Source organism: Myotis brandtii, unplaced genomic scaffold (genome assembly GCF_000412655.1).
Source record: "Myotis brandtii unplaced genomic scaffold, ASM41265v1 scaffold34, whole genome shotgun sequence".
Taxonomy (NCBI): domain Eukaryota; kingdom Metazoa; phylum Chordata; class Mammalia; order Chiroptera; family Vespertilionidae; genus Myotis; species Myotis brandtii.
This window is the reverse complement of record NW_005363098.1, coordinates 2,510,880-2,537,253: the sequence shown is the minus strand read 5'-3', so window position 1 is coordinate 2,537,253 and position 26,374 is coordinate 2,510,880. Positions and strand designations below refer to the sequence as shown.

The 26,374-nt window shown below is 35.4% G+C and overlaps 1 protein-coding gene across 4 annotated transcripts in view; it reads left to right on the top strand.

Annotated features, from left to right (window-relative positions):
- Positions 1–26,374, top strand: part of LRBA (LPS-responsive vesicle trafficking, beach and anchor containing) — a 566,714-nt gene that overhangs the window by 89,866 nt on the left and 450,474 nt on the right. For all 4 annotated transcript variants that reach the window (XM_005871408.2, XM_014543868.1, XM_014543867.1 and 1 more), the window contains exons 18-25: positions 2,391–2,483; positions 3,647–3,755; positions 4,176–4,257; positions 6,495–6,618; positions 6,916–7,108; positions 23,212–24,243; positions 25,187–25,365; positions 26,206–26,359. In XM_005871408.2, coding sequence (XP_005871470.1) covers positions 2,391–2,483; positions 3,647–3,755; positions 4,176–4,257; positions 6,495–6,618; positions 6,916–7,108; positions 23,212–24,243; positions 25,187–25,365; positions 26,206–26,359 — 1,966 coding nt within the window. The remainder of the gene's footprint in view (positions 1–2,390; positions 2,484–3,646; positions 3,756–4,175; positions 4,258–6,494; positions 6,619–6,915; positions 7,109–23,211; positions 24,244–25,186; positions 25,366–26,205; positions 26,360–26,374) is intronic.

The following is a 26,374-nucleotide window of genomic DNA, read 5'->3' as shown; positions in this document are numbered from 1 at the left end:
CTGGTTACCCCTAACTGCCCCCCTGCTGGCCTGGTCGCTCCTAACTGCCCCCCTGCTGGCCTGATCGCCCCATGCAGCCTGCTGTTCAGTCGTTTGGTTGTCCCTCACTAACCCCCCTGCTGGCCTTGTCACCCCACACAGCATGCTGTTTGGTTGTCCATCCGGTTGTTTCATTTGTGACGGCCCCTGGCTTTTTATATATTAGGATTACACTTTTTCATTGTTCATATATAGACTGTCATATATTAACTTTGTATTATATGATCAGTAATTTTATTTATCGGTTGATGTGATGGGTTACATTAATTGATTTTCAAATGTTGAACTAGCTTTGCATATCTGGGCAAAACCTTACTTGGTCATGATATAAATTCTTTTAATACTTTTTTTGGATTTGAATCTTTTTTTGAGGCTTGAAAAAAAATCTTTGTTGAGGGATACTGGTCTGTCATTTTCCTGTAATGTCTTTTTCTGGTATTGGTGCCTCAGAGACAGGTTAGGAAGTATTCTGTGAAGGATATTGTAGAAAATTGGTTTAATTTCTTCCTTAAATGTTCAGTAGAATTCACCAGTGAACCCATCTGGCTCTGTACTTTCCATTTTGGACTGTTACTAATTATTTATTTAATGTCTTTAGTAGATATAAACCTATTCAGATTATCTACTTTTTCCTTCTGTGAGTTTTGGCAGATTGTGTCTTTCAAGGAATTGATCTCTTTCATCTAGGTTATAGAATTTGTGGGCATTGAGTTGTTGATAGTATTTTTATTATCCTTAATATGCCCATGGGATCTGTAGTGTTATCTCCTCTTTCATTTCTGGTATTAGTAAATTGGGTCCTCTCTTTTTTTTTCTTAGTTCAGCTAGAAGCTTATGGATTTTCTTTAAAGAACCAGTTTTTGGTTTTGTTGATTATCTTTATTATTTTATACTATTTTCAGTTTTGTTAACTTGTATTCTATTACTAATTATTTACTTCTACTTATTTTGGATTCAATTTTAATCACTTTTTCTAGTTTCTTAGGGTTGATTACTGATTTTCGTTTGTCCTTCTTTTTTAGTATATGCTTACATAGCAGTTATATCCAATTGATTGATGATATTGTTGAATTTATCTATGTCCTTACTGATTTTCTGCCTGCTGGGTTTGTCCATTTCTGAGAAAGGGATATTGAAGTCTCTAACTATGATAGTGAATTCATCTATTTCTCCTCACATACTTTTACACTTTATTGTTAGGCATACACATGTTAAGGACTATTATTTCTTCTTTGGAGGATTGCCATGTTTATCATTATGTAATTCCTGATAACTTTCCTTACTTTGAAGTCTGCTCTGTCTGAAATCAATATAGCTACTTTTGCTTTCTTTTGATTAGTGTTAGCATGGTATATTTTTCCTCACTTACTTTTAATGTATGCGTGTCTTTATATTTAAAGTGGTTTTTTTTTAAATCCTCACCCAAGGATATTTTTCCCAATGATTTCTAGAGAGTAGAAGGGAAGGAGGAGGGGGAAAGGGTAAAAGAGAGAGAGAGAGAAAGAGAGAGAGAGAGAAAGAGAGGAAGAGAAACAGGAACACGGATGTCTCTTTAATATAAAGAGACACATCAATTGGTTGCCTTTTGCACACACCCCTACCAGGACCAGGGAACCTGCTACTGAGGTACATACCCTTGACTGGGAATCGAACCCTCGACCCTTAAGTTCATAGGTGGATACTCTAACCTCTGAGCCAAACCAGTTAGTGCTAAAGTCATATTTTTTTAAGACAATCTACATATATAAAAGCCTAAGCTACCATTACGACTGAACGACCAGAACAACTGGTCGACTGGTCGCTATGATGTGCACTGACCACCAGGGTGCAGATGCTCAATGCAGGAGCTGCCCCCTGGTAGTCAATTGCGCTCCCACAGTGGGAGCCCCGCTCACCCAGAAGCTGGACTCATGGCTAGCGAGTGCAGCTGCGGCGGCGGGAGCGTCTCCTACTTCCTTGGCAGCTCTACCAAGTGGTGGCAGCAGTGGCAGCAGAGCTGCAGCTGCCCTGGCTGGGGCTCCTTCCCTGCCGCCTGCCGCCTGCCGCTTTGGCACTGCTACATCCCTCTTGGGGATGGTCGGAGTCCGACCATCCCCTGAGGGATCCTGGATTGCGAGAGCGCGCAGGCCAGGGTGAGGGACCCCACCCATGCACGAATCTGTGCACTGGGCATCTAGTAAAGTGGTAAGTGTTTTAAAACGTTATAAATGTATATTAAATTTACCCAATTAGATTGAAATTAGATTTATAATCATATGAGTATGAAAAAATTTAGACATATATACATATATATTTTAAATCTTTTGAATACTATCCTCAGAGTATTTTTTTCTTAATTTTAATTCATTCAGGGTAATCTATAAACTTTTGGCATCAACAAGTGAAGGAATCAGAGTGCAAGCTCTCAAGGCAATAGGCTATTTTTTAAAACATCTGGCCCCAAAGTGAGTATGCATGAAATCTAAAATGAACTGTAGACTATTACTTACTTATTTTACAAAAAGTAGTCTCTTTTGTTTAATTTTATTGGTAAACTATTTAAACTTAATCTTGTTTCTACACATTAGAAATAAAGGAGTAGCAGTATATTGTTTGTCTTCTATGACACTTATTTGAATTTTTCATTTGTTTTTGTTCATTATGGGAACACATGTATAAATTGAATTCTAGGTACATTGGAGACTTCATTTCAGTTGACTTGATCATCGTTTGCTTTATCTGTACTACAAAACTGCCATATTAACCTGGGTGTTTGTCACATAATGTGTTCTGCTATATGTATAATTAAAAACTAAAACTTCCTTATTTTTAGTTGAATGTGGACATTTTTATTTTACCTGTAGTTCCTTGTACCAGGATAGGTTTATTATGAAAATTAACAATTTTCGTGGTAGAAAAGTGTTGTTAAACTGTGGTTTTTATGTTGAATCCCTGGCTGCCTGTAAATAAAGTTTTATTCTAACACAGTCACAATAATTTATTTGTTTATTATCTATAGCAGTTTTCATGTTACAACAGCAGTGTTGCGTTGTTGCTACAGAGATTATATGGTTCACAAAGTCTAAAATATTTGCTATTCAGCCATTTGCAGAAAAAAATGGACAAACTCAGGTATAAAATTAAAATTTACAATTCTTCAGTTTCTGAAGAATTTCTTGGAAATTTATTTTTGGTATATTTATTTTCACGCTATTAATTTTCTTAATTTCTTATATTTCTTTTGCCTTTTTCTCCACATTGTTTTTCTACTTAACCTACTTACTGGGTTTTAGATTTTCATCCACAGTAGAGGTTATTAGCTCAGTACTGACAGAGAATAGCAACTAGTTAATAAATAATTGCCCTGAAGATTTTGGTGGAGATTTTGGCTATGTTGTACATAGTTAGTCTTGCAATTTTTACAACTTTAGCTGTGCTTATACTGTAGTTTGTATTTGTCTCCTTAAAGAGAATGGCCTTACAAGTTCGAGGGTGAAGAAAATTGTGAGAGTTATTGAGTTGGATTTATTGGTCATGTGAAATACATTTTCGTGTCTCCTTCAACATACATACTAAGTAGTGGATAATAAGACTGTGCATTTGATTATTTCTTTCTGTGTCATCACAGAAGAAAAGCTGAAGTCATGCTTGGACATGGATTGTTTTCATTGTTAGCTGAAAGACTCCTGCTTCACACAAATTTAATCACAATGACCACGTATAATGTCCTCTTTGAGGTAGGAATGTAGTTAGAATTTAATTTTACTAATTTCTTACAATAAAAATGCTTGTATAATGAGTTGATAGTGTATAAATGAAATAAGATCATTTAGGTTTGATGTACAATTTTGAAATTAGTTATATAAATGAGATGTGGCTGCATCTTAATAAATCTGTTATTATGTGAATTATTAAGCATGTGGTCTTCTTTTTTAAAGTATTTCTTCCATTGTATCGAGTATTTGGTGTCTCATTTTATGATTAAGTAAAAATAGAGTTATGATGTTGAAATCATTTAATATAATGTAAAAGAAGGTATTTACCATGATAACATTGGACTGTTTAATTAACATTGTTAAGTGTTGTACTTAAAGTTCATTAATGGGGATGGTAATACAGTGATAATGATAATACAGTCTATTGTTTTACTTCTGTAGATTCTCATAGAACAGATTTGTACACAAGTGATACGTAAACAGCATCCAGATCCTGATTCTTCAGTAAAGATACAAAATCCTCGTATGTATTTAATATACTTTTTAAAAATTCGTTTTTGATTGCATAAGTTTAAGATGTTCAACTTAATGATGGTTGGTATATGTATATAATGTGAAATGTTTACCACAATGAGGTTAGTCAACACATCTATCACTTCATGGTTATAATTTTGTGTGTGTATGTGTGGTGCAAATGTTTAAGATCTCTCTTTACAACTTTCATATATTCTGTACAGTGTTGTTAACTGTGGTCATTGTGCTTTATATAACATCTTCAGAGCATGGGCACCCTATAACTGGACGTTTGTACCCTCTGAGTGAACACCTTCATCCATTTCTCCCAGTTCCCTTTTTTTTATACTTTTAAACTATGAAAAACCTAAGGTTAATATTGTTGAAAACACATTAAAGAATATTTCATTAAGGCAGTGATACAATATTAATTTTATTTGTGTTTGATGTTGAATTTATCTTCAAATTGACCTTAGGTTATGTGGAAATGTTTATATAGAGATTTTGAAAAATTATATGCATAAGAACTTGATTTAATGTATGTTCAGATTTTCAGTAAAGTTTTGATTGCACAATTTAGTAATGTCTAGCTAAATTACATGAACCATGGAGATAGCTTTCATCTTAAATTACTGTCAATTTAAGAATACTAAGTTTGAAATAGAAAACTGCCTACTTTATTGTTTATGAACTTAGTCTACTTAACAGTTTTTTCTTTTGATATTTAGAATTTTTAAGTACCTGTACATTTTCATCTTGGTTTTTAAGATTATTGACATTAAAATAACTGGTTTGTGGATTTTTGAAATCTAATTACTTTTTTGTGTGTTAAATTGTGTTTGTGGCATTCTATTTTACTACCCGTTTTAAAAACACATGTATCTGAAGTTTAATTTTTTTAGCCTTCAGGGAGAAAATCTTGAAAATATAACATAATGTAATATAATATAAAATATATTTTATGTGTTTATGGGGAAGGTGACTTACTTAAATAAGAATTTTAGAGTATTATTGTCTACATAATATATTGTCTTAGAAAAGACATACTTGGTGTTTAAAAACATAGGCTGCTTGGCTTTCAGCCTTGTCTATATGTCATGATAGTTTTGTGACTTTGGGTAAATTACTTTGATTTCTGTGTGCCTTAGTTTTCTTATCTCTAAAATGAGGGTAATAATAGTATATAGCTATCATTATACAAGGATTAAATGTGTTAATACTTGTATTTTCTTAAAACAGTTCCTCACAATAGTATATTCTAAAACTTAGTGGCTATCATCATCATTATTTTAATTATCATTGTCATTGTAATCATTGTTTTGGATTTTCATTAGAAGAATTAAGATGTTACTCCCCAAATATGGTTAATTGTATGATAAAGTATCTTTATGTTTGATAATTTAAACTTAGTGCTTCAGAACCACCAAAAACCTGAGCAAAGGCTGGCTTAGAATTTCTAAATTTTTAATGGGGTAAAACTTTGATGTATTTAATTTAAAATTCAGAGTTTTAGATGTTTTGTTTTTAAGTTATGGATTTAAGCATGCATTTTTAAAGAATTTATTTATTTAAAGCTTAGTGTAAGAAATTTAGACACCAATGTCACCCCAATAAATTCAATAAGAATTAAAAAGTTATCTTAAAAAAACTTAGACCGTTTTATTTAAGACCATTATATAGTAGTTTTATTTGTATTTGTTCAGGGTATTGCGTAGGTTTTAATTTCTTTGGGTTTTTTTTTTTTTTTGGTACTAATTTTGCTTTTAAAACTATGGAAGAAAATCTTGATACTTTTAAAATTCATGATGATAAAGAAAAGGGTATGTGCATACCATAAATTTTGTTGAAGGAGTTGAGAATTTATTCTCTTTTTCTGAGATTTTAGATTATAGGGTTGTTTTATTTTTTAAGATCAACTTTATTAATTGGCAGAGATTAGGGAGAGTTGTTAGTAGTTTTACCATTATTTAATTTGTTCGTAATTTAACTTCATTCATTATAACCTTTTAAAATTCAACTTTTACACATCGTAGTTGTGATATTTAAAAACATTCTTGTTTATGGATGCTTGCTAATGAACATAATGTCATTCTCAACAGATTATGATTTTTTTTTATAACATAAAAGAGGATGTTTTTAGTAGACATTTATATCAGGGAAATGAAATATTCCAATATATGGATGATCTTCCATTAAGAAAATTTTATAGTGTTCTGGTTTTTTACTGATTTATGAATTGTCTTACAGAGATACTAAAAATAATTGCGACCCTCCTTCGAAATTCTCCTCAGTGCTCAGAGAGCATGGAAGTTCGCAGAGCTTTTCTTTCTGACATGATTAAACTTTTTAATAACAGTAGAGAAAATAGAAGGTAAGCATACGAGAAAGTATTTATTTGCAGTCTTCAAGTCCAGCTTTGAATAAGCCCATTTGTTCTAAGAAAAATTGCTTTAAAAAACACTGTGAAATGAATTTTCCATATGCTTTGTCATTAAGGGCATGTAAGTAATATACCATATAGTTAAATTGAGCTTTCAGTACCACATTCTTTAATTGTTTTGAATACGTAGATAAAGGTGGATGTTTTATTTATTTTGTTCTGACCTTTTTCTTTTTAGAATTCTTTCAGATGATTTTAAGTAATTCAGTATCCTCTTATAATTTTCAGGAGCTTGCTACAGTGTTCTGTGTGGCAAGAGTGGATGCTTTCTCTCTGCTACTTTAATCCTAAGAATTCTGATGAGCAAAAGATAACAGAAATGGTGTATGCCATATTCAGAATTCTACTTTACCATGCAGTCAAATATGAGTGGGGTGGCTGGCGTGTGTGGGTAGACACCTTATCAATTACACATTCAAAGGTAAGTTTCTTTACGAAAGACTATTTTAGCATTTTAAATGTCTATAATTTTGAGTTTTACTCATTTAAAATCAAGGGAAAAAAGGCAGATTATCCCCTGAAAGTGAAATGAACAATTAAAGCAAGGAATAACTAAAAATAAAGTATTTACAATTTCTTTAGAAACAAAAGTTTTTTCCCCAAATGTTATTTTTATGTGTGCTTAACTTAATAAAGTGAAACCTCATGAAACAGCATATTTTCCAGTAAATGTATTCTGATGTGGTACTTCGAATTTTATAGTGGTTTGAAACTTTTGAACACAAGATGGCGTAGTATATTCAAAGATGAGAGGTTATTGCTCTGTGTAAAGTGGTTGAGTAAACAGAAAAGCTCTGGCAAATGTTTGCGTTATGGTCATATTTCAGCCAGTTAAAAAATTGGTTTGGAAAAATTTTATTTTATTTTTTTACCTTAAGCCACTGTAAGTTATTTATTTATATATAGCATATAAATATATATACTTATATATATATATAAATGCTATATATAAATATATTTGTTTAAAATTTTTAATGAAATATTCTAGATGCAAAAAGGTATAAGGAATAATGTACCTATTACTATTTATGAAATTGGGTTTCCTATCCCATTTGATTTGTATACCATTGTTAGATTCCCATTTCCCCCACTAACATGAATTTGGTGTTTTTATTATTTCTGTCTTATTTTTAACAACATATATATAACTCTCAACAATTCCATTTTTTCATGTTTATGTTTAACATAGTGATATCATATTAAATGCGTTTTTCTGCAACTTACTTTATTTACTTATTGTTTGAGATTCATTCATATTGACCTGTGTGGTAGTGTTCATTTTCTCATTTGTATTGTATTCCATGTATGAGTTTACCCATTTAACAGCTGATGAGCATTTTTGATACATTCTGTATATATTTGGAAGTTTATATATTTCTAGAAGTGGAATTGCTGACTTCTATGATGTAGATTTTGAACATTATAAGATAATTGAAATTCTTTCCCAGTGGTGTATTAGTTTACATTCTCAACAGCAATAAGTTCTCATTGCTTCATATTTTCTCATCACTTGGTATGGCTGGAGTTTTAAAAACTTGCAGAGTGGGTGAATTTTAAATGCTATACCACCATAATATTAATTTGCATTTTCTTGTTTTGTGGGAGTTCTTTATATATTCTTGGTCATAACCATTTACTAGTTATGTTTATGAATGGCTTCTGGCAATTTGTGGCTTATCCATTTCTGGAATATTATGTCATTTGTCTTCTGAGGAAATTTTACATTTCATATAATATAGTAAAATTTATTTCTTTTATGGTTTATACTTTTTGTATTTTATTTAACTTTATACTCAGAAGGATTATAAATATGTAATTATTTATATTGTTAATTGAGTAGAAGGAAGAGAAATGATAAATTTGGTACATCTTTAAGTGTTTTATTTTATTGACTACTAGAGGCCTGGTGCATGAGATTCATGCACTTGGGGGGGCGTCCCTCCGCCCAGCCTGCGACCTCTCGCAGTCCCGGAGCCCTCAGGGTATGTCCGACTGACGGCTTAGGCCAGCTCCTCACTCCTGTCTGCTGATCCTGCCTGTGGCTCCTGCTCATCCCGGCCCTGCTGTGCCTGCTGCAGGCTCGCACCATCAGTCCCGATCGGGAGTGGCTCGCAGTGCCACAGCGGGGAGCAGGCCTAAGCCATCAGTCGGACATCCTTAGTGCTACTGTGGAGGCAGCAGAGGCTCTCGCCACCGCTGCTGTGCTCGCCAGCCATGATCCTGGCTCAGGGCTCTGGCTGAGTGGCACTCTCCCTGTGGGAGCACACTGACCACCAGGAGGCAGCTCCTGCATTGAGCATCTGCCCCCTGGTGTTCAGTGTGAGTCATAGCAACCGGTTCCGCCATTTGGTCGATTTGCATATATTAGCCTTTTATTATATAGGATTATAGTTATTACTCTGGAATATTTTGACATTGAATTGGAAATACATTGCCAGTTCTTAAATATGTGTGTGTGTGTGTATATATATATTTTAGGTTTTAGTTATTGGAACATACCCAGGTTTTATTCATTCTGATTTTTCCTTCTCAGTGAGACAATAGTGCATTGCTATCATAAGGTGTTGCAAAGATATCTTAGTTTGGAAGACACCCTACAAATTTTATGTTTGAGAACAATTCAGTGCTAAATAAGAAAAAAATGTGATTTTGTAAAATCACATTTAATGGCTTTGTTTTAGTCACTACATTTTGAACTGACCAATTTAGTCTAAGGCAGGGTTCAGCCAAACATAGCCTGAGAGCCAAATTTGGCTTGACCTGTTCCTGAAAATAAAGTTTTATTATAACACAGCCGCTCCCATTTATATATATACATACACACACACACACATACATACATACATACATACATATACTAGAGGCCGGGTGCATGGATTTGTGCACCAGTGGGGTCCCTCAGCCTGCACCCTCTCGCTATCCAGGACCCCTCGGGGTATGTCGACTGCCAGTTTTGGCCTGATCCCCACTGGCCAGTGGGAATTGGGCCAAAACCCGCAGTCCAACAACGCCTGCCGCTCCTGCCTGCGGCTCCCGCTCATCATGGCCCTACTGTGCCTGCCATGGGCTTGCACCATCAGTCCTGATCGGGAGAGGCTTGCGCTGCCAGAGCAGCACTCGCCAGCCGTGAGCCCTGCATCTGATGCCCCTTGGTCAGCTGAGTGTTGCTCGCACTGTGGGAGTGCACTGACCACCAGGGGATAGCTCCTGCATTGAGCGTCTGCCCCCTGGTGGTCAGTGAGCATCATAGTGATCAGTCGTTCGGTTGTTCAGTTACTTAGGCTTTTATATATATAGATATTCTATGGCTGCCATTCATGCCACAAACGTTAAGTATTTGCAACAGACACTGTAATGTTTACTATTTGGCACTTTACAGAAACTGCCACCTCTTGTCTAACTGACTTTCTTTAATTTGTGAAGATGCCCAGCTATTCTAGTTTCTGCTGCTGCAGTCTGGATTTTCTGCTAGAATCGTTTCCCTTTATACACTCAGGAGAAAAATGGGTCGAGTTTGAGCATCATATACATTTAGATTGCATTTCAGATATATCTGGGGGAATTCTGGGGAATGCCAGTATATATTGAATTTTTCAGATTTTCTGAATAGTGTATGTTAATTCAGTACTTTTGTATACACTCTAGTTTGTTCAAGTTCTTAGGAAGGATAGTTAGAGGAATATAACCTTCAGAGCAGTAATCCTTAGCATACTGCCTGAAGACTGTGGGAGCCCAGGAGACCTGTTCAGGGAGTATGTGAGGCCCTCCTTTCATAACTACATATCTATTCGAGGGTGGATTTTTTAATACTTAAATCAAAGTAATGTAATACATTAGATTGAATACAAAAGTAGATAGTAGAATGCAATAGTTTCCTATTAAGTTATAATTTAAAAAATAGGCCTAAAATGTGAAATAATACTTTCTATTTTAAAAATTGTCATTTAAAAAATGTTATTTTTATTGACATAATGGGTTTATTGTTAATAAAGTATTTTTAAATTTTTTAATTTATAATATTTACTAGTTTTAATCTCTATATGAATAGATATATCCCATATAAATAAAAGGTTTTTGTGGGGCCTCAGTACTACACGACCCTAAGACCAAAGAGCTTCAGAACGCTTCAGTCACAGGATATTTAGGGTTAATAGCCTAGGTTCTGAATTTCCTATCTACAAAATAAAGGTTGGACTAGGAGATTTCTTAGTTGCTTTTGAACTTTTGAGCAGTTATGACTAAACATTTATACCCAGTTGCCAATTCATTTGTGTAAGTAATGAGGCTAACATGGGCTTTGGAGACAGGATACTTCTGGGTTTAAATTCTGATTTACAGTAATTTTCAGTTGTGTAAACTCAGGCAAGTTTTTCAACTTTTCTTAACAATCTGTCTAACGGTAAATGTATATCCACATGTATATCTATGTGTAGTTGAGGTTCAGCATTAGTGAGTGAAATAACAAAAAATAGAGTTAAATGCTCAATGACTGTTTTCTTTTGTTATAGCTCTATCATTTCTGTTTTTTATCCTTTTGTTCTCCTTCTTACTGCCAGCACATTAGTTCATACCCCAATCAATTCCTGTTTGATATAAACACACCTTTTAATATAAAGACTCAGTCACACCCAAAATTACTTGTGTAGCATATATGCTATGAAGCAGCGATTTTCAACCTTTTTCATCTCATGGCAGCACGCCAAAGAATATATTTTTTGTCGATCTGACGAAAAAATAGGTATACTTTTGATTTATTGTGTTGCTTGTTGTCATTTTTTCATTTGACATCCTCAGGCAAAAGAGGTCAGTGCCCCTGACTAAATAGTCAGGTATTGCATGTTTTAAAAATTCTTGCAGCACACCAGTTGAAATTGCTGCTATGAAGTGTTACAAAGGAAGAATTGTTATAAAGGAAGAATTGTGACTACCCAACATAAGGACATGCTGTGTGGTTCTGTTATCCTCCCCCCCTTATCCCCCCCCCCCCCCACCCCTAATCACTTCAAACCTAATTGCCACTTTGAATTATGTGTGTATCATGTCTTTCTTTAAAAAGCTAAAAATTTATTTCTAAATAATATATTATCTAATGTTTCCTATTATATTTTATGAAAATGACATCATACTGTGTGGACTTTTCTGTGATTTCATTTTTAAGTTTTTAAAATTTTTAATATAGCTTTGGTTCATTCATTTTCAATGCTATTAATCACTCAGGTGCTCAAAGGCAAAGGTTTTAATAGAGTTGTCATTTTCAAACTTTTTATAGCTGTGACTCACAATTAAGACAGTTATTGTGAACAGGTATGCCTGTACATCCACACCATTCTCCCTCCATACATCTGAAAGAGGTTTCATAAGACAATATTTTTCCTTATTAAATCTTGGTGTGCAGTGATGCACTCTTACTTTTCTATTCTTTTTCATTTAAAATTGCTGCTGATACCCCAGCAAGAGATTCCATGATCTGCCAACTGAATTATTCTCAATTTGAAAAAAGCACTGCTCTGGGATATATAAGTAGGAGTAGAATTGCTGGGTCGTAAGTAGTGTTCCACTCTCTAACCCTTGATATGTTAGACTTCTTATTTTTCCAAGGTTTTGTCTTTTATCTTCTTTGAACTTTTTCTTAATGATTTCTAATTCTTTATACATGACCAGATCACTTCTATTCTGGGTATTTCTAATGGTTATTAGGTATTATTTTCCTCTAGATTTATTAGGCTAAGAATAACATATAATGTTTACTCCATAAATACTTTGTTCTAATCTTCTTAGAAAGGCAAATAAAGTTTTTTTGCAAAATTATTTCCAACTAGAGGCCCAGTGCATGAAATTTGTACACGGGTAGGGTCCCTAGGCCTGGCCGGAGATCGGGGCCTATTGAAGCCTTCCGGTTGCTGGCTGGGGCCTACCTTTTGGTGGCTGGGTGGGGCTTCTTGTCCCTGGCTGCCGGCTCCTGGTCGGTGCCTCCCTTCCCCACCTGCTGGCCGGGGCCTTCCTTTGTTCCACACCGCCCCCTGGTGGTCAGTGCATGTCATAGTGAGCGATCGAACTCATGGTCTCCTGGTCGAACTCGCAAGGGGACAGTTTGCATATTAGGCTTTTATATATATAGGTATTTCACTGTTCCCCTTGAAAAAATGTATTTCCTAACTCACCTTCCTGTTTCACTTGACCAGAATCTCTACTCAGGATATGTTAGTTCTAGTCTTTCTAAAGTATATCATGCTTTATTAAATCTTTATTTTCATTATTCATGGCATATACTTTGTGTTCCTTTGTACCTACCCAAATCCTTTATATTTTTTAGGACTTTGATAGTTAAATCACTTTTATGTGATAGTTTTTGCTATACTCAGGCCCTGTCATTCTCTATGAATTCACAGCACTTAATTTTCTCTTGCTGTCTCTTTTAGTGTCTCTCTCACCCTCCCTCTCCATTCCTTTACCCTCTCCCAGTGTCCTTCTTGCCCCTCTTCCTTCTCCTCTCTTCTTTACCCCCTCTCTCCTCCTCCCTCCCGTCTCTCTTTAACCTCTAACTAATCAATCTTCTACAACCCTTTCCTTGGCTATTGGCATTGATTGTGGCCACTGTCTATCACTGCCTAGCCAGCTCTCTCCTTCTTTGCTTGTTCTTTTTTTCTTCATTGAGCCACTGTTTCCCGCTTTCCTATTCCTCTCTTTCTCTTGCTCTGTTTTTCCCTCCAGCATTCCTGCATCCATTCTGTACCTCCTGCCGTCTGCCTCCTCCCAATGTATTTCTCTTTTTCTCTGTTTGTTCTGTCCTTAGTGAATCTGTGTTGGCTTTATCTCTGCTGTCTTCCTCCCATCATCTCTCGGTTGGTCACACAGCAGGTGGACTCTCTTATTTATTCTTAGTCACTCTGTCTCAGATCTTACTCCAGTTGCCCATCTCCTTTCTTCCCCTGTCTACCTTTATCTTTCTTTTTTTTTCCTTTCAACTTCTTCCTTTTGTTTTTTCTATCTTCTTCTATTTGAGCACCTTCTAATTACTGTGAAAGGTGAGACAGGAACAGATCTTATCCTGGAAGAAGTTATTTTATAATATGGGAGATAACATATAAAAACGGAAAAACAAGGCAGGAAGGAATGAGTGTAATGTACATGAAGAAGAGAAGTAATGGGTAATAGAGCAAAGGTAGACTAGCATTTAATCATGTATGATTCTGTAATGCCTCTCACATATATTATTAGTTAAAAGTGTTTCTTATTTTGGCTGTTAATGTAAGCTCTCATTAGCAGGGATATGAAAGCTCTTACACTTCTTCATAGAACTATGCATAGTGCCGAGTACTTAGCAGTTGTACATTACATATTTGTTGCAAGGTGGAGAAGGAAGAACTACATCATCGTTGTTTGGCGCTGTTTGGTTCAACTATCATGTGGCCCCATGCCACCCATGTGTGCCTTGGTGTCTCAGTCTTCCCTCACCAGTGATCCATCAAGCAGCTGCAGCAACTACCTTTAAACTTCCCATGTCCAGTCACACACAGTATAATTTGGGGACCACCTCATCAGAGTAACTTGGGGTGTGCATATTATTATGAACCCCACCTTAGAATATCCATCTGAATTTCATGGGATGTTCCCTGAAATCTGCTTTTTTAAAAAGCCCTTGTTATACAGTCTAAATTACGAACACCTCTCTTGTGTACAGGAAATTATTTTTTACCAACTGTTATAAAATTCTCTGCTTTTCACCTTTATATGCTAAGCTACTAACATAATGTGATATACTCTTTAGAGCTATGGAAAGTAGAGGAATACTATGTAAATTAAATATGGGCCCCAGTAAAGATCCCATACTGCATTTTTAAAAAATAAAGTAAACCTTTTTTATCTTTCTAGGAGCATATGTTATGGTGCAGAGACTGTTAAAGGAAGAAATATGAATTGTGTTTTTATGTATTATTTGAAATCAATATTTTTAAGACACAACAAACCAAAGTAGGCTTTATATTTTGTGTGCTATCTATATAGTTTTGATTAATCAGGTTATATTTTTCTGTACTACAGTGACATATGGCTTTAAACAGATCTTAAAAACTTTGCATCCATAGTCGGTTTGGCTCAGAAGATAGAGCATCAGCCCGCAGACTGAATGGATGCAGGTTTGATTCCGGTCAAGAGCATGTACCTCGGTTCGAGGCTTGATCCCCTCAAGCAACCAGTCAATGTGTCCTCTCTCACATGGTTGTTTCTCTCTCTCTCTCTCTCTCTCTCTCTCTACCTCTACCCCCCCTCCCTTCCACTCTCTCTAAAAATCAATGGAAAAAAATATCCTTGGGTGAGGTGAGGATTAACAAAACAAAAAACTGCAAAGAAAATATAGTTGCTTTATGGAGAGGTCTCTTGCCTACGTTGAGCCAAGAACCTGTCTTTGACTCAAGTTTTAGAATTAGTTATAAAGCAGAATAAGTTCTAATTAAATTAATTGAGTAATTTTATATGTGCACTTTTTGCTGTTAAAATATACTTTAAAAAATAAATGCTAAAGCTTTACTTAAGTCCATGAGGGGGGTAAGAAAAATTTGAAGTAACAAGTTGAGTCTTATGTTTTTCATCTTTAATTTTAATGTTTAATAAATGTCCTTTAGTTTTATTTCTTTGTGTGAATTTCCTTTATTTTTTTAAATCCTCGCCTGAGGATATTTTTCCATTGATTTTAAAGAGAGTGGAAGAAAGAGGGGAAGACAGAGAGAAACTCTGATGTGAGAGAAACACATCGATTGGTTGCCTTTTGCATGTGCCCTGACCAGGACCCAGGCCAGGGAGGAGCCTGCGACCGAGGTACGTGCCCTTGACTGGAATCGAACCTGGAACACTCCAGTCAGCAGGGTGATGCTCTATCCACTGAGCCAAACCAGCTAGGGCTGAATTTCCTTTATTGACCCAACACTTTTCTGTTTCATAAGGTTTATACACAGTAATTTATTTGAGATTACTCTGTTAATTATTTTGGAATTTTAATATCTTGACATCTATTTTTAAAATAAAATGGACAAGTTATACTTTAAGGTTTTCAAATCAATATTTAATGATGTTTAGGATGGAGCTGAAGGGATTCAGTAATTAGGTGAGCAATTTGCTGCATGCTGTTAAAATTCTGCTGAAATTATTGGAATCAAATTTTTCCCTCTGGGAAGTATTCATTCTAAAGCTTTAAAAATCTTTTCATGCATATGATACTGGAATAATGCTTATTTTTCCTTTATACAGCCATTTTAAAGCTCAGTATCTCAAAGTTATAACATGGTTCTTGATAAAGTACTAGTGTGTAAACTAATGCTGCAGAATTGGATAGGTTTTGCAGAGTTACACAGGATTCATTCAGCTGCTATAAAAAGCCAAAGAAACTCAATTGCAATTTTATTGTCCACTTTGATAGATTTCCTGCCACCTTTGTAGCAGGGAAGCTGTTTGTCACTGTATCCCTCTCCTCCGACAGCTGGACTAGGTTTTATAAGCAGTAATAGGCTCTTCTGGTATAACTGCACTGTGTTGGTTATTTTGGTCAGAAGGTTTCAAATATGTACCTGTTAAGAGTAATCTTTTAATTCCATTATTTTCTTGTGAGTTCTTTAGGTTTTCAGTATTTTTCTTTTTCTTTTATTTTTTTTTTATGCTTTAAATGGAACATCGATGTTGAGTAATTAAATAATACTATTTTCACTTGGTCTGCTAACATGCTTCTACTCTTCAATTAAAATTTAAAATAATTTAATATATTCCAAATTTGAAGAACTGTTCAAAAATTATTTTTCTAAACAAATAAGACTAAAAACTGTAGATACCTATATTGATTGCCATAAATTTAGAATGGGCCTATGACTTGAAATAATCATCAACTAAAAGTTAATTCACACTTGAGTTAAAAGTACAATATGATTTATGTTTTCCTCCATATGACTAGTTTGGGTAAAGTATTTAATTATTTTGGATTATATTGGAAATATCTTAAGATTTTACTTGTGGTTAACAATGATGGCTTAAACAAATGTCAGTCATTTTATATCAGAAGAAAATACAGTTTAGGTTGGATAAAGCAGGTGGAAGTCAGTTTTGTTAGAATTTTCTAAGTGTTTTTTTAAAAGTATTTTTTAAAAAAATCACAAGCGATAAACTGGTATATATAAATATGCACGTGTTTATATGAGTGAGTTTATGGTGATTATATAATGAAATTAAAAGCTTCATATTTTTAAAATAAATTTAAGAGTTATAAAAATTTCCACATTTATTTTATACTTTTAAAAATAATATGTGCTAATTGTAGGAAATTTGGAACCTAGTACCAGTGTATACACACAGAAACCAAGAATCACCCATTATCGACTCACCTGTGTTTGACTTAGTATTACCATTTTGATGTAAAACTTTGTATCTTCTGTTATATGTATAAATGTATACATACATATAATTATTTTCTTACAAAAATTATTATCATACTTATATTTTATAATTTCATTTAATGATATATTTCTTACATGAATATTTTACATTTATTTTTGTTATAATGATGTTTTATTTAGAACAACAGACTGTAGCTGGAGTTAGTGTGAGTGCTGTAATTTGCAGACACCTATTCTAGAACACTATCAGAAAATTGTGTGCCCATGACTCTTACATTTAGGCATTCGTCGTGTTGTAGTGGAAAAAACTTTGGACTCAGGTGATTCTGGATTTAACTTCCTGTGGAAGGTCTTGGGCACATTATCAAACTTATCTGATGCTTAATTCATTTATCAGAAAATGGAAATGAGAATTATGAATGTACAGTGCCTTACTCAGTACCCAGAGGATAGAGGGACAGGTGAAATAGTTATTTGTTCCTTTTCTCATTTCCTTTATTTCTTCTTAGCTTAGTTCCCAAGAGTCAGGATATTTTGATATTTTTGTCGCTTTTGGTATGTACTGCCACACTACATTTTTAGAGCTTGCTGCACCAATATGTTATACCAGTGGTGTGTACCTTTTCCCTCAAAACTTTACTAGCATTGGGTAATTTAGTATTTTTAAAAAAATTAATTGATTTTTTATTTTTGTTAATCCTCACCCAAGGTTATTTTTTCCCATTGCTTTTTTTAGAGAGAGTGGAAGGGAGGGGGAGCGACAGAGAGAGAGAGAGAAACATCGATGTGAGAGAGACACATCAATTGGTTGCCTCCTGCATGCACCCCAATCGGGCCAGGGATTGAGCCAGTAACCAAAGTAGGAGCCCTTGACTGGAATCGAACCCAGGACCCTTCAGTCCATGGGTTCGATTGGTCCTCTAACCACTGAGAAAATCAGCTAGGGCTAGTGCTTTTAAAATTATTTTTTATTTAAATGTAGTTGTTACACAATATTGTATTTCAGGTGTGCAGTGGAGCGATTCAACATTTATACGTATATCATACAATGTGATCATCACACTAATTCTAGTAATCATGTATCACTGTGCAAACTTACCACAACATTACTACATTCCCTTTCACATTTTTTCACTTCCACCCCCTTCTGGCAACAGTTTGTTTGATCTCTTTTTCTGTGAGTCTGGTTTTTTGTTGCTGTTGTTTCCTTACATGAATTTTAATGGCTGCATGTAATTAAGTGTAGATAGTGCATCATATTATGGAGAAGTAAAATTAAAAGCAAAAGCTGTAGGTTTTTAAAAAAATATATGTTTTTTACAGAGAGGAAGGGAGAGGGATAGAGAGTTAGAAACATCAATGAGAGAGAAACATCGATCGGCTGCCTCCTGCACACCCCCTACCGGGGATGTGCCCGCAACCAACATGCCCTGGACGGGAATCGAACCTGGGACCTTTCAGTCCGCAGGCCGATGCTCTATCCACTCACTCAAACCGGTTAGGGCAAAAGCTGTAGTTTTGATGGAATTAATATCGGATGCTGTTAGACCACTTATAATTCTAGGAAGGAATGATTGAATAAATGATTCAAGTTTACTTTTCATATTCTGGCTATCTCCAAAACTTTATTTGGAAAAATTGGTGGAGGTGATATTTTTAAAATCTATGATCCATTTCAGGGGAGGATTGAGAGGTCAGAGTTTTTCCTGTACCTGTTTCTTAAATTCCTTCTTTTTAAAATATTCAGTATCCAACATGCTATATTTTGGGGTATTGTCTTCTGGACCCCATCAAAATACACTAGTTATTCAAAAAATGTTTCTTTCTATCTCTCCCTCTCCCTGCCTCTCTGAAATCAATAAAAATATATTAAAAATGTTTATTCCATGAGTATATGCTTATTATATATATGATTTGTTTTCCTCCTGGGCTTCTTGCCCTTTGTTATTGAACTTATGATGTTAATTTTCCTATCTGTTCTTTTAGGTAGTTTTCTTAGGATAGCATAAGCTTTATTCTTGATATTATTCAAGTCAGGTTGTATTAGGGTAGCACTTAAGAGGTTAGGTTAGAACCAGAGTATTTAGATTTATAATCAATGTGATTTGCATAAATGAGATCAGTAAATTTTTATAAGCATACACATTTATAATCTGATCTTAATTATGTGTTATCATATACCATTGTTGCAAGGTGTTGGATCAGAGTCTTTGTGAAAGATATATTGTGTGGTGGTAATCACTGTGAGCTATGCTTATGGATGCTACTCCATATGGGAAGACTTAGCGATTTTTTAAGACATGTCTTATTTATCAACTGTGGAAAGGTTGGTGACCTAAGAATTAGAAGTTAGTGTATGATATTCAGCTTCTATTTCCATAGGAAAATAAAGTACAGTGAAAAAGATGCATTTGCTTGAAAAAGAAAGCCTGTTCCTAAATATTGCCTAACATTTAAAAGTAAATTTTTTATAAGTTAAAATTAAAAAAATATATTATTAAAATATTAATTTCTTGATGCATTCATCTTTTAGCTCCTAATTAGTAAATTTGAGTGCTAATTAAGTTGAAAGTAACGGCAAAAGAAATGTTGTAGTTATTAGCTCAAGAGTATCTCTAACTAGTAGTTTATAGAAGTGCTTTCCAAACATTACAAACAGCTATAGATTAGCTATCAAATGATTGTGAAGATTAATGACTAGTCTTTTAGCTGGGTAATTTAGAACAATATCTGGTAATTAATTAGGAATTATCAGTCACAAATACCATTAGGAAAACAGTATCAAAAAAAAGATCACAGCAATGATAATTGCTCATTGGCAATTTTGCTTTTAGGCAATTGGAGTACACCAAGGGGAAATTTAAAAGTCAACTTTAGAATTTAAAAAGCATTTTTAATATACATATTTACAGAAGAAACAGTAAACAAGTTGGTTTGCTTAGGAAAGGCAAAGCACTATTTTGAATAGATTTGACTACAAGTTCAGAAGCAGGTACAATCCACTGGCTTTTATCCAAAAGAAAAATTAGTATTCTTATACATTTTTGACATCTGGAGTCAAGTACCCAGGCTCTGAACTCCCATAGGGACAGGAGACAGGGCCCCACCATCCTTGATGTTCATGTTGCAAAGAGATAGTCCCATAGCCCCACGGAAAGACCTCCCTGGGATGTAGAACTAGCAAGAGATTTAGTGATACGTTTCATAATAAAACAATTTAAAAATCCTTAATTTGAATAAGAAAAAGCAAATGATTATTGAAAACTAAACTCATTCTAGCACTGGCTGTTGTAGAGATAAGTGATCTGTATTTTGAAAATCACTGTGAGATTGGTAGTTATGTGACTTGTGTTCCTTAGGTGATAGTGTCAGTGCAGAAATGATCTCCCTAAAGTCAGTTTTCTAAATAAACTGATACTGTAAGAAATCAGATCATGTCTCCTTTGTACTTGGATTTCTCTAATGGTGCTCTCTCACTCAGAATAAAATTCAGTCTTTAACACAGTCTGTAATGCTCCGTCTTCATGATCTAGCCAATGGCTACATCTCTGACTTTACCATATATAGTTCTCTGTCTACTGGTCTATCATTCCTCAAACATACCATGCTTATTTTGGTTTTAGGGCCTTTGCATTTGTTCTTCCTTCTGCCTGAATCTGTTTTACTTTTGATATGCTTGCTCTCTCACTTTATTCTTATCTCTTTTCAAATGTAATATCTTCAGATACCTTGCCCACTTACCCTAGCAAAATACACCTTTCCACCTAGACTGTCTTTAGTTATTTTCCACCTCCTTTTTTCTTCCAGATTTCTTATTACTTGACATTTATCTTATATGTTTATTTTGAGCTCTGAGCTGGGGGCAAATCAATAAAAGGCCAAAGGCTTTCTGAGGTCTGCCTCTACCTCTGCTACTCAGCCACCCCCCAAGGTTGCCTGGTCTTCCTCCACAGCCTTCTGAAGAAAGACTGTAGAGTGGGCCCAGGCTGGCCGTGCCTCATAGACCCTTCCACAAGGCGAGAGCTCAGTAGGGTGGGGTTACTGGGGTCAGGAGGATGGGGCTAGTGGGTCTCCTACTTGGGGGCAGCATGGTCAGGAACTCAGCTGGGGCCCCTACTCCAGAGCCATACCATGCAGTCTCTGCCAGAGTCTCCGACTCTAGCTCCCCCAGGGGGGAGTGCTCTGCAGATTCAGGTTGGGTGCAGCCAGCTGTCCCCTCGGCAGGAGCCCTGAACATTTTTATTTTTAGCTATATCACATCATGGCATGAATGTACTGTGAACGTCCATGATTCAAGGCTAGTTAATAGCTATAGAAGGAAATGTGTGCATTGTGTATTATTATTTTTCCTTGCCTTTTGCCTATGTGTATACTCCCCTGTGATTCAAAAAGGCCTATGGATATTTGGGCATAAAAAATCATTTTGTTATTAACCACTACCATCCCTCTATACTAGGGCTCAATTACAGTTTACTGACTAAAGGTTCAGTTTACTATATATCTCTCATAAGTTATAGGTACAAACAATTCTCGCATTAATAAACTGTAATTATGCTTCTACTTTCTTCAAGTATTATAACCTTTTGAGAGACATTTCCCATTGCAACACCAGTGACAATCACATAATGATTGCCTATAAGATAATATTGATGAGATAAAAAATCAAACCTTTGACATTAAAAATCAAAGCACTCACTTTTATACTTTTTCCTAATCAATTTTTTTTTCATTTAGTTTGGTAAAAGGCCAAGCATGATGTGCTGACACTGTTAAATACATAGTAGCCAGTCACATACAAGTGGAATGAATGGGTGCATAGCTGGAATAACTGTAACTTGCAGGCCATTTGTGACAGTTCAGACTTAGAAAATTACCGTTGACCTTTGGTGAAAGGTTGAATTTTATTTTCACTTCTAAAAGAATTTGTATTTTCTAGCTTAGTAAAAAAGGTTTTAGTAATCCTATATAATAGAAGGCTAATACGCAAATCGACCGAATGGTGGAACGACCGGTTGCTATGAAGTGCACTGACTTCCAGGGGGCAGACGCTCAATGCAGGAGCTGATGATCAGTGCACTCCCACAGGGGGAGCGCTGCTCAGCTAGAAGCCGGGTTCATGGCTGGCGAGTGCAGCAGTGGTGGCGGGAGCCTCTCCCGCCTCCGCAGCAGCACTAAGGACCCCTCGGGGGATGCCCGACTGCTGGCTTAGGTCCACTCCCTGTGAGAGGGTGCAGGCTGGGTTGAGGGAACCCCCCACTCCAGTGCACGAATGTCTTGCACCAGGCTTCTAGCCTATAACAATAAAAGCGTAATATGCTAATTAGACTGGACAGCTGAACGACCTTCCGGACGTCCTTCCGGGTGACCTTCCGGAGGAAGCCGGGGCTGCAAGGGCTGAGACAAGCCATCGTGGCTGCGAGGGCCTAGCCCCTTGCATGAATTTTGTGCATCAGGCCTCTAGTTTAATTTATAGAGAGATGCTCAAATTGTGAGCTTAATTGATAGTTTTTAATCTCTGCTGAGGATAAATCATGGGGAAATGAGTTTTCATTGCAGTTGAAACAATGTGTTATCTAGTGCACCACACACTTTTCAATGGTACATACTTAGATTCTGGTACAAGTTGGTAGAGGTCAATAGACTAGGGCAGCCGTGGGCAAACTGCGGCCCGCGGACCGGATCCGGCCCGTTTGAAATGAATAAAACTAAAAAAAAAAAAAAAAACCGTACCCTTTTATGTAATGATGTTTACTTTGAATTTATATTAGTTCACACAAACACTCCATCCATGCTTTTGTTCCGGCCCTCCGGTCCAGTTTAAGAACCCATTGTGGCCCTCGAGTCAAAAAGTTTGCCCACCCCTGGACTAGGGTGTTCTTTTCCTGTACATCTCAAATAGTCTAAATAACTATGTTCTTATTGTGTAGTTTGATGGCATGCTACCTGTTAGCATTTAGATTAGCTATAATTTTTCTTGATTGTTCATAATTTTGTGATTGACTTATCATTTTATAAGGATATTACAGGAAAATTGTTTTATTGCATTTATATAAACTGCATATTTGAAAGTTGTTAAATATATTTATGTTCTGCATGCTTTGTTCATTTTTTTTTGCCTATTTTGACTAAATATATATCTTTCATCTAGGTCACTTTCGAAATACACAAAGAAAACCTTGCCAACATATTTAGGGAATACCAGGGAAATGTTGATGATATAGGGCAATGTTCTTCAAGTTCAGTTCAAGCAGTTTCTGGCATTAGTGGGGATGTAAATGTTTCTGGAGGATCCCAACAATCAGATACGAAGGATTCTCCTGTGTCTCCTCATGTCACCAAAAATAGTGATGGAAAGTCAAGTATTGAGAAGACAAGTTCTTCTGACTCTGCCTCCAACATTGAACTGCAGACTTATAATACAGCTAATGAAGAAATGAAAACTGGGCAAGGAAATGAAGAGTTACTTGATGAAGTCCCTTTAGAGAAAACGCCGATAAATGACATAGCAAATGCAGGTGATTTAGAAGTACCTTCTGACACAGTAGAAGTTGGGACCATTTTCTCTAATACTTTGAAAACAGGTGCCAAAGATATGACTGTCAGTGAAGTAACTGCTTCAGTAAGTTCTCCTTCAGAAGAGGATGCTTCAGAGGCGCCAGAATTATTGGATAAGTCTATAGGAGAGGAAGAAGATGATGAGGATTATGTAGAACTGAAGGTAGATAGTAGTCCTACTGAGGAAGCCAGTCTACCCACAGAGCTTCAGGGAAATAGTTTGTCTCCCCATACAACTGAAGCCAGGGAAAGACTGGACATGTTTAGTAATGACCAAAAATTAACACTTCAAGAGGAGGAACCTGTAAGTAAGAAGCAAGCTGATACTGAAACTCAAGATTCTAAAGATGCAGGGTCTTCAGCTACCTCACCAGACACGACTGCTTCCCAAACAGTTATGCAATCAGACATTGGTCAGATGCTGGATGAAGGGAAGAAAACTGACTTGGCTAGAAAAACCAAAGCAATTAATGATGCTCATGGTAATGTCTTAGAGTCTCCTACCACTTCTGACCAGAAGATTGCGAGGTTGGATGTTTCCAGTGTTGCCACAGATACTGAGAAACTGGAATTGAAGGCCAGTACTAACGTGGAGGCATCTCAACCTCTTCAACCTGTGCTTGAGGTGATTATGTCTTCTTGAAATGTATTTGCCTGAGTTAAAATAGAGCAAGTATATGTATATTTTATTTTTGTTTAGAATTCATTGTATCCTATTTGCAATTACATAAATGCAATGTATCTCAAGATTTTATTTCTTTAGCACAGCATTTGGCTTGTAGTATGAGTTCATTTAATGGCAACTTTTATTAGCATCACTAAAAGTTACTACTATCAATTTTCAGGATTGGCATAATTTTGCTTTATAAAGCAAATATTAGAAATACTTGTTTTTTACATTTTTTTTGATAACCCAGCCATAGCACATTAATTTTCCAACAAATTCTAGATTTACATTCCTGCAGAACCACCTGCTAGTGTGTACTGTTTTATACAAAGTGTGTGGTTTAAAATTGTCCCATGAAGTGTGTTTAATTTGAATGAGGGAAGCTTTTGTGAGATCTGGAGGCCCAGCTTTCTCCTTTATTAGTATCCAGAGGGATTCATGAGACAATCGTTGGTTGCATGTGTCCTTTTCCACTTTATTCAATTCTTTTCTCTCTCCCTCCTTCCTGTTTTGTTGGTTTGTCCTTTATTCTGTTGTCTTTTTGTTGTTGTTGTTCTTAATTCTAGCCAGTTTATAATCCAGATACTGCCTTTCTTTCATGCTAATATTCAAAACAAAGAACTTCTCTGAATTCTTTTATAAAACGCTACATCAGCTGGTGGTAATACTAACGTGATTCCAAGTTAAGTATGTTGAATTGTGCTAGTTTAATATATTTGACAACTGTTTTAAATGTATTAAAGTATTTTTATTACTCATTGATAGTTTTTCTTTAATTTGGTTCCTTAGTATCTTAAAATGTATTTGTTAGATGCATTTTATAGAAGGTTTTAAATTACTTATTAATGCCTTCCTTTGGAATTGAACTTATTTTATTACTCTTTTTAATTTTCTGTATTAGACGTCAAGGCAACAGGAGCAGTCAGGGCAAGGAATAGCATCAGATGTCGTTAACGGACAAAGGAGGGATTCCAGACCTACTATGTTTCGTATTCCTGAATTCAAATGGTCTCATATGCATCAGCGTTTGCTCACTGATCTGTTATTTTCAATAGAAACAGATATACAGATGTGGAGAAGGTTTGTCCATATGTTTATTATAGAAGATGTTGTATAATAAATTTTAGCCTTTGCTTTCAAAGAAATTTACTTAGTTAACATTTTGCAATTAATCGCTCAAAAATAGAGTATAAATTATTTCTGTGATAAGGTTTTATTGAATTAACTTATTTGTCATAAAAATGAGTTACTCTGTCTCATTACAAAAACTTGAAGATTTTTCTTTTTAAATATTTGATGAACATTTATTTCCTGTAACATATTTTACAGTATGTAATTCACCTGGAGGTAGATCCACCAAATGGGTTTATTATTAGAGCAACTAAAAAATTGGCATTTAAGAATAACTTCCAGTTCTCCAGTGAATTTTTGGTATAACAAAATCTGTGTTTCAGATTATCCTTGATTGTATGATTTATGAGTTTAAAAGTGCTAATTTGTTTATTGTTATTTGTATACTACTTTTACTCCATTTAAAAGCATATTATGAAATTAAGAAAATGTTAGTAGAAAACTCATTTTCAGTAGCACATTTAGCACCATTTACCTCTTAATGTTTGCCACATGGCTTCTCAGTTTTGTTCCCAGTTAAGGATATTTTAGTTCAACTTTTTATATCAAGTGTCAGATGAATAGTATTTATGTTTCAGCACTGGAAAAGGGCTTGGATAGTAACTGCTGCTATGGAATGGCCCGCATCTTCTGAGGAAGTATACACCCCCATGTGCCTGCTGCATCATTATCTTACTCAAGCTTTCAAGATGAAGCAAAAGCACCTTCTTATCCTCCCTCCCCTCAAGTAGGCAAATTGTGATTTCCTTTCTTTAGCTTTATCAGTAAACACCATTTATCTTTGGACAGCCATTCAACAAAGACAGTTATGGACTTCGTGAATAGCAGTGATAATGTCATCTTTGTACACAACACAATTCATCTCATCTCTCAAGTGATGGACAATATGGTCATGGCTTGTGGGGGTATACTGCCATTGCTTTCAGCTGCTACATCGGCTACAGTAAGGACTTAACTA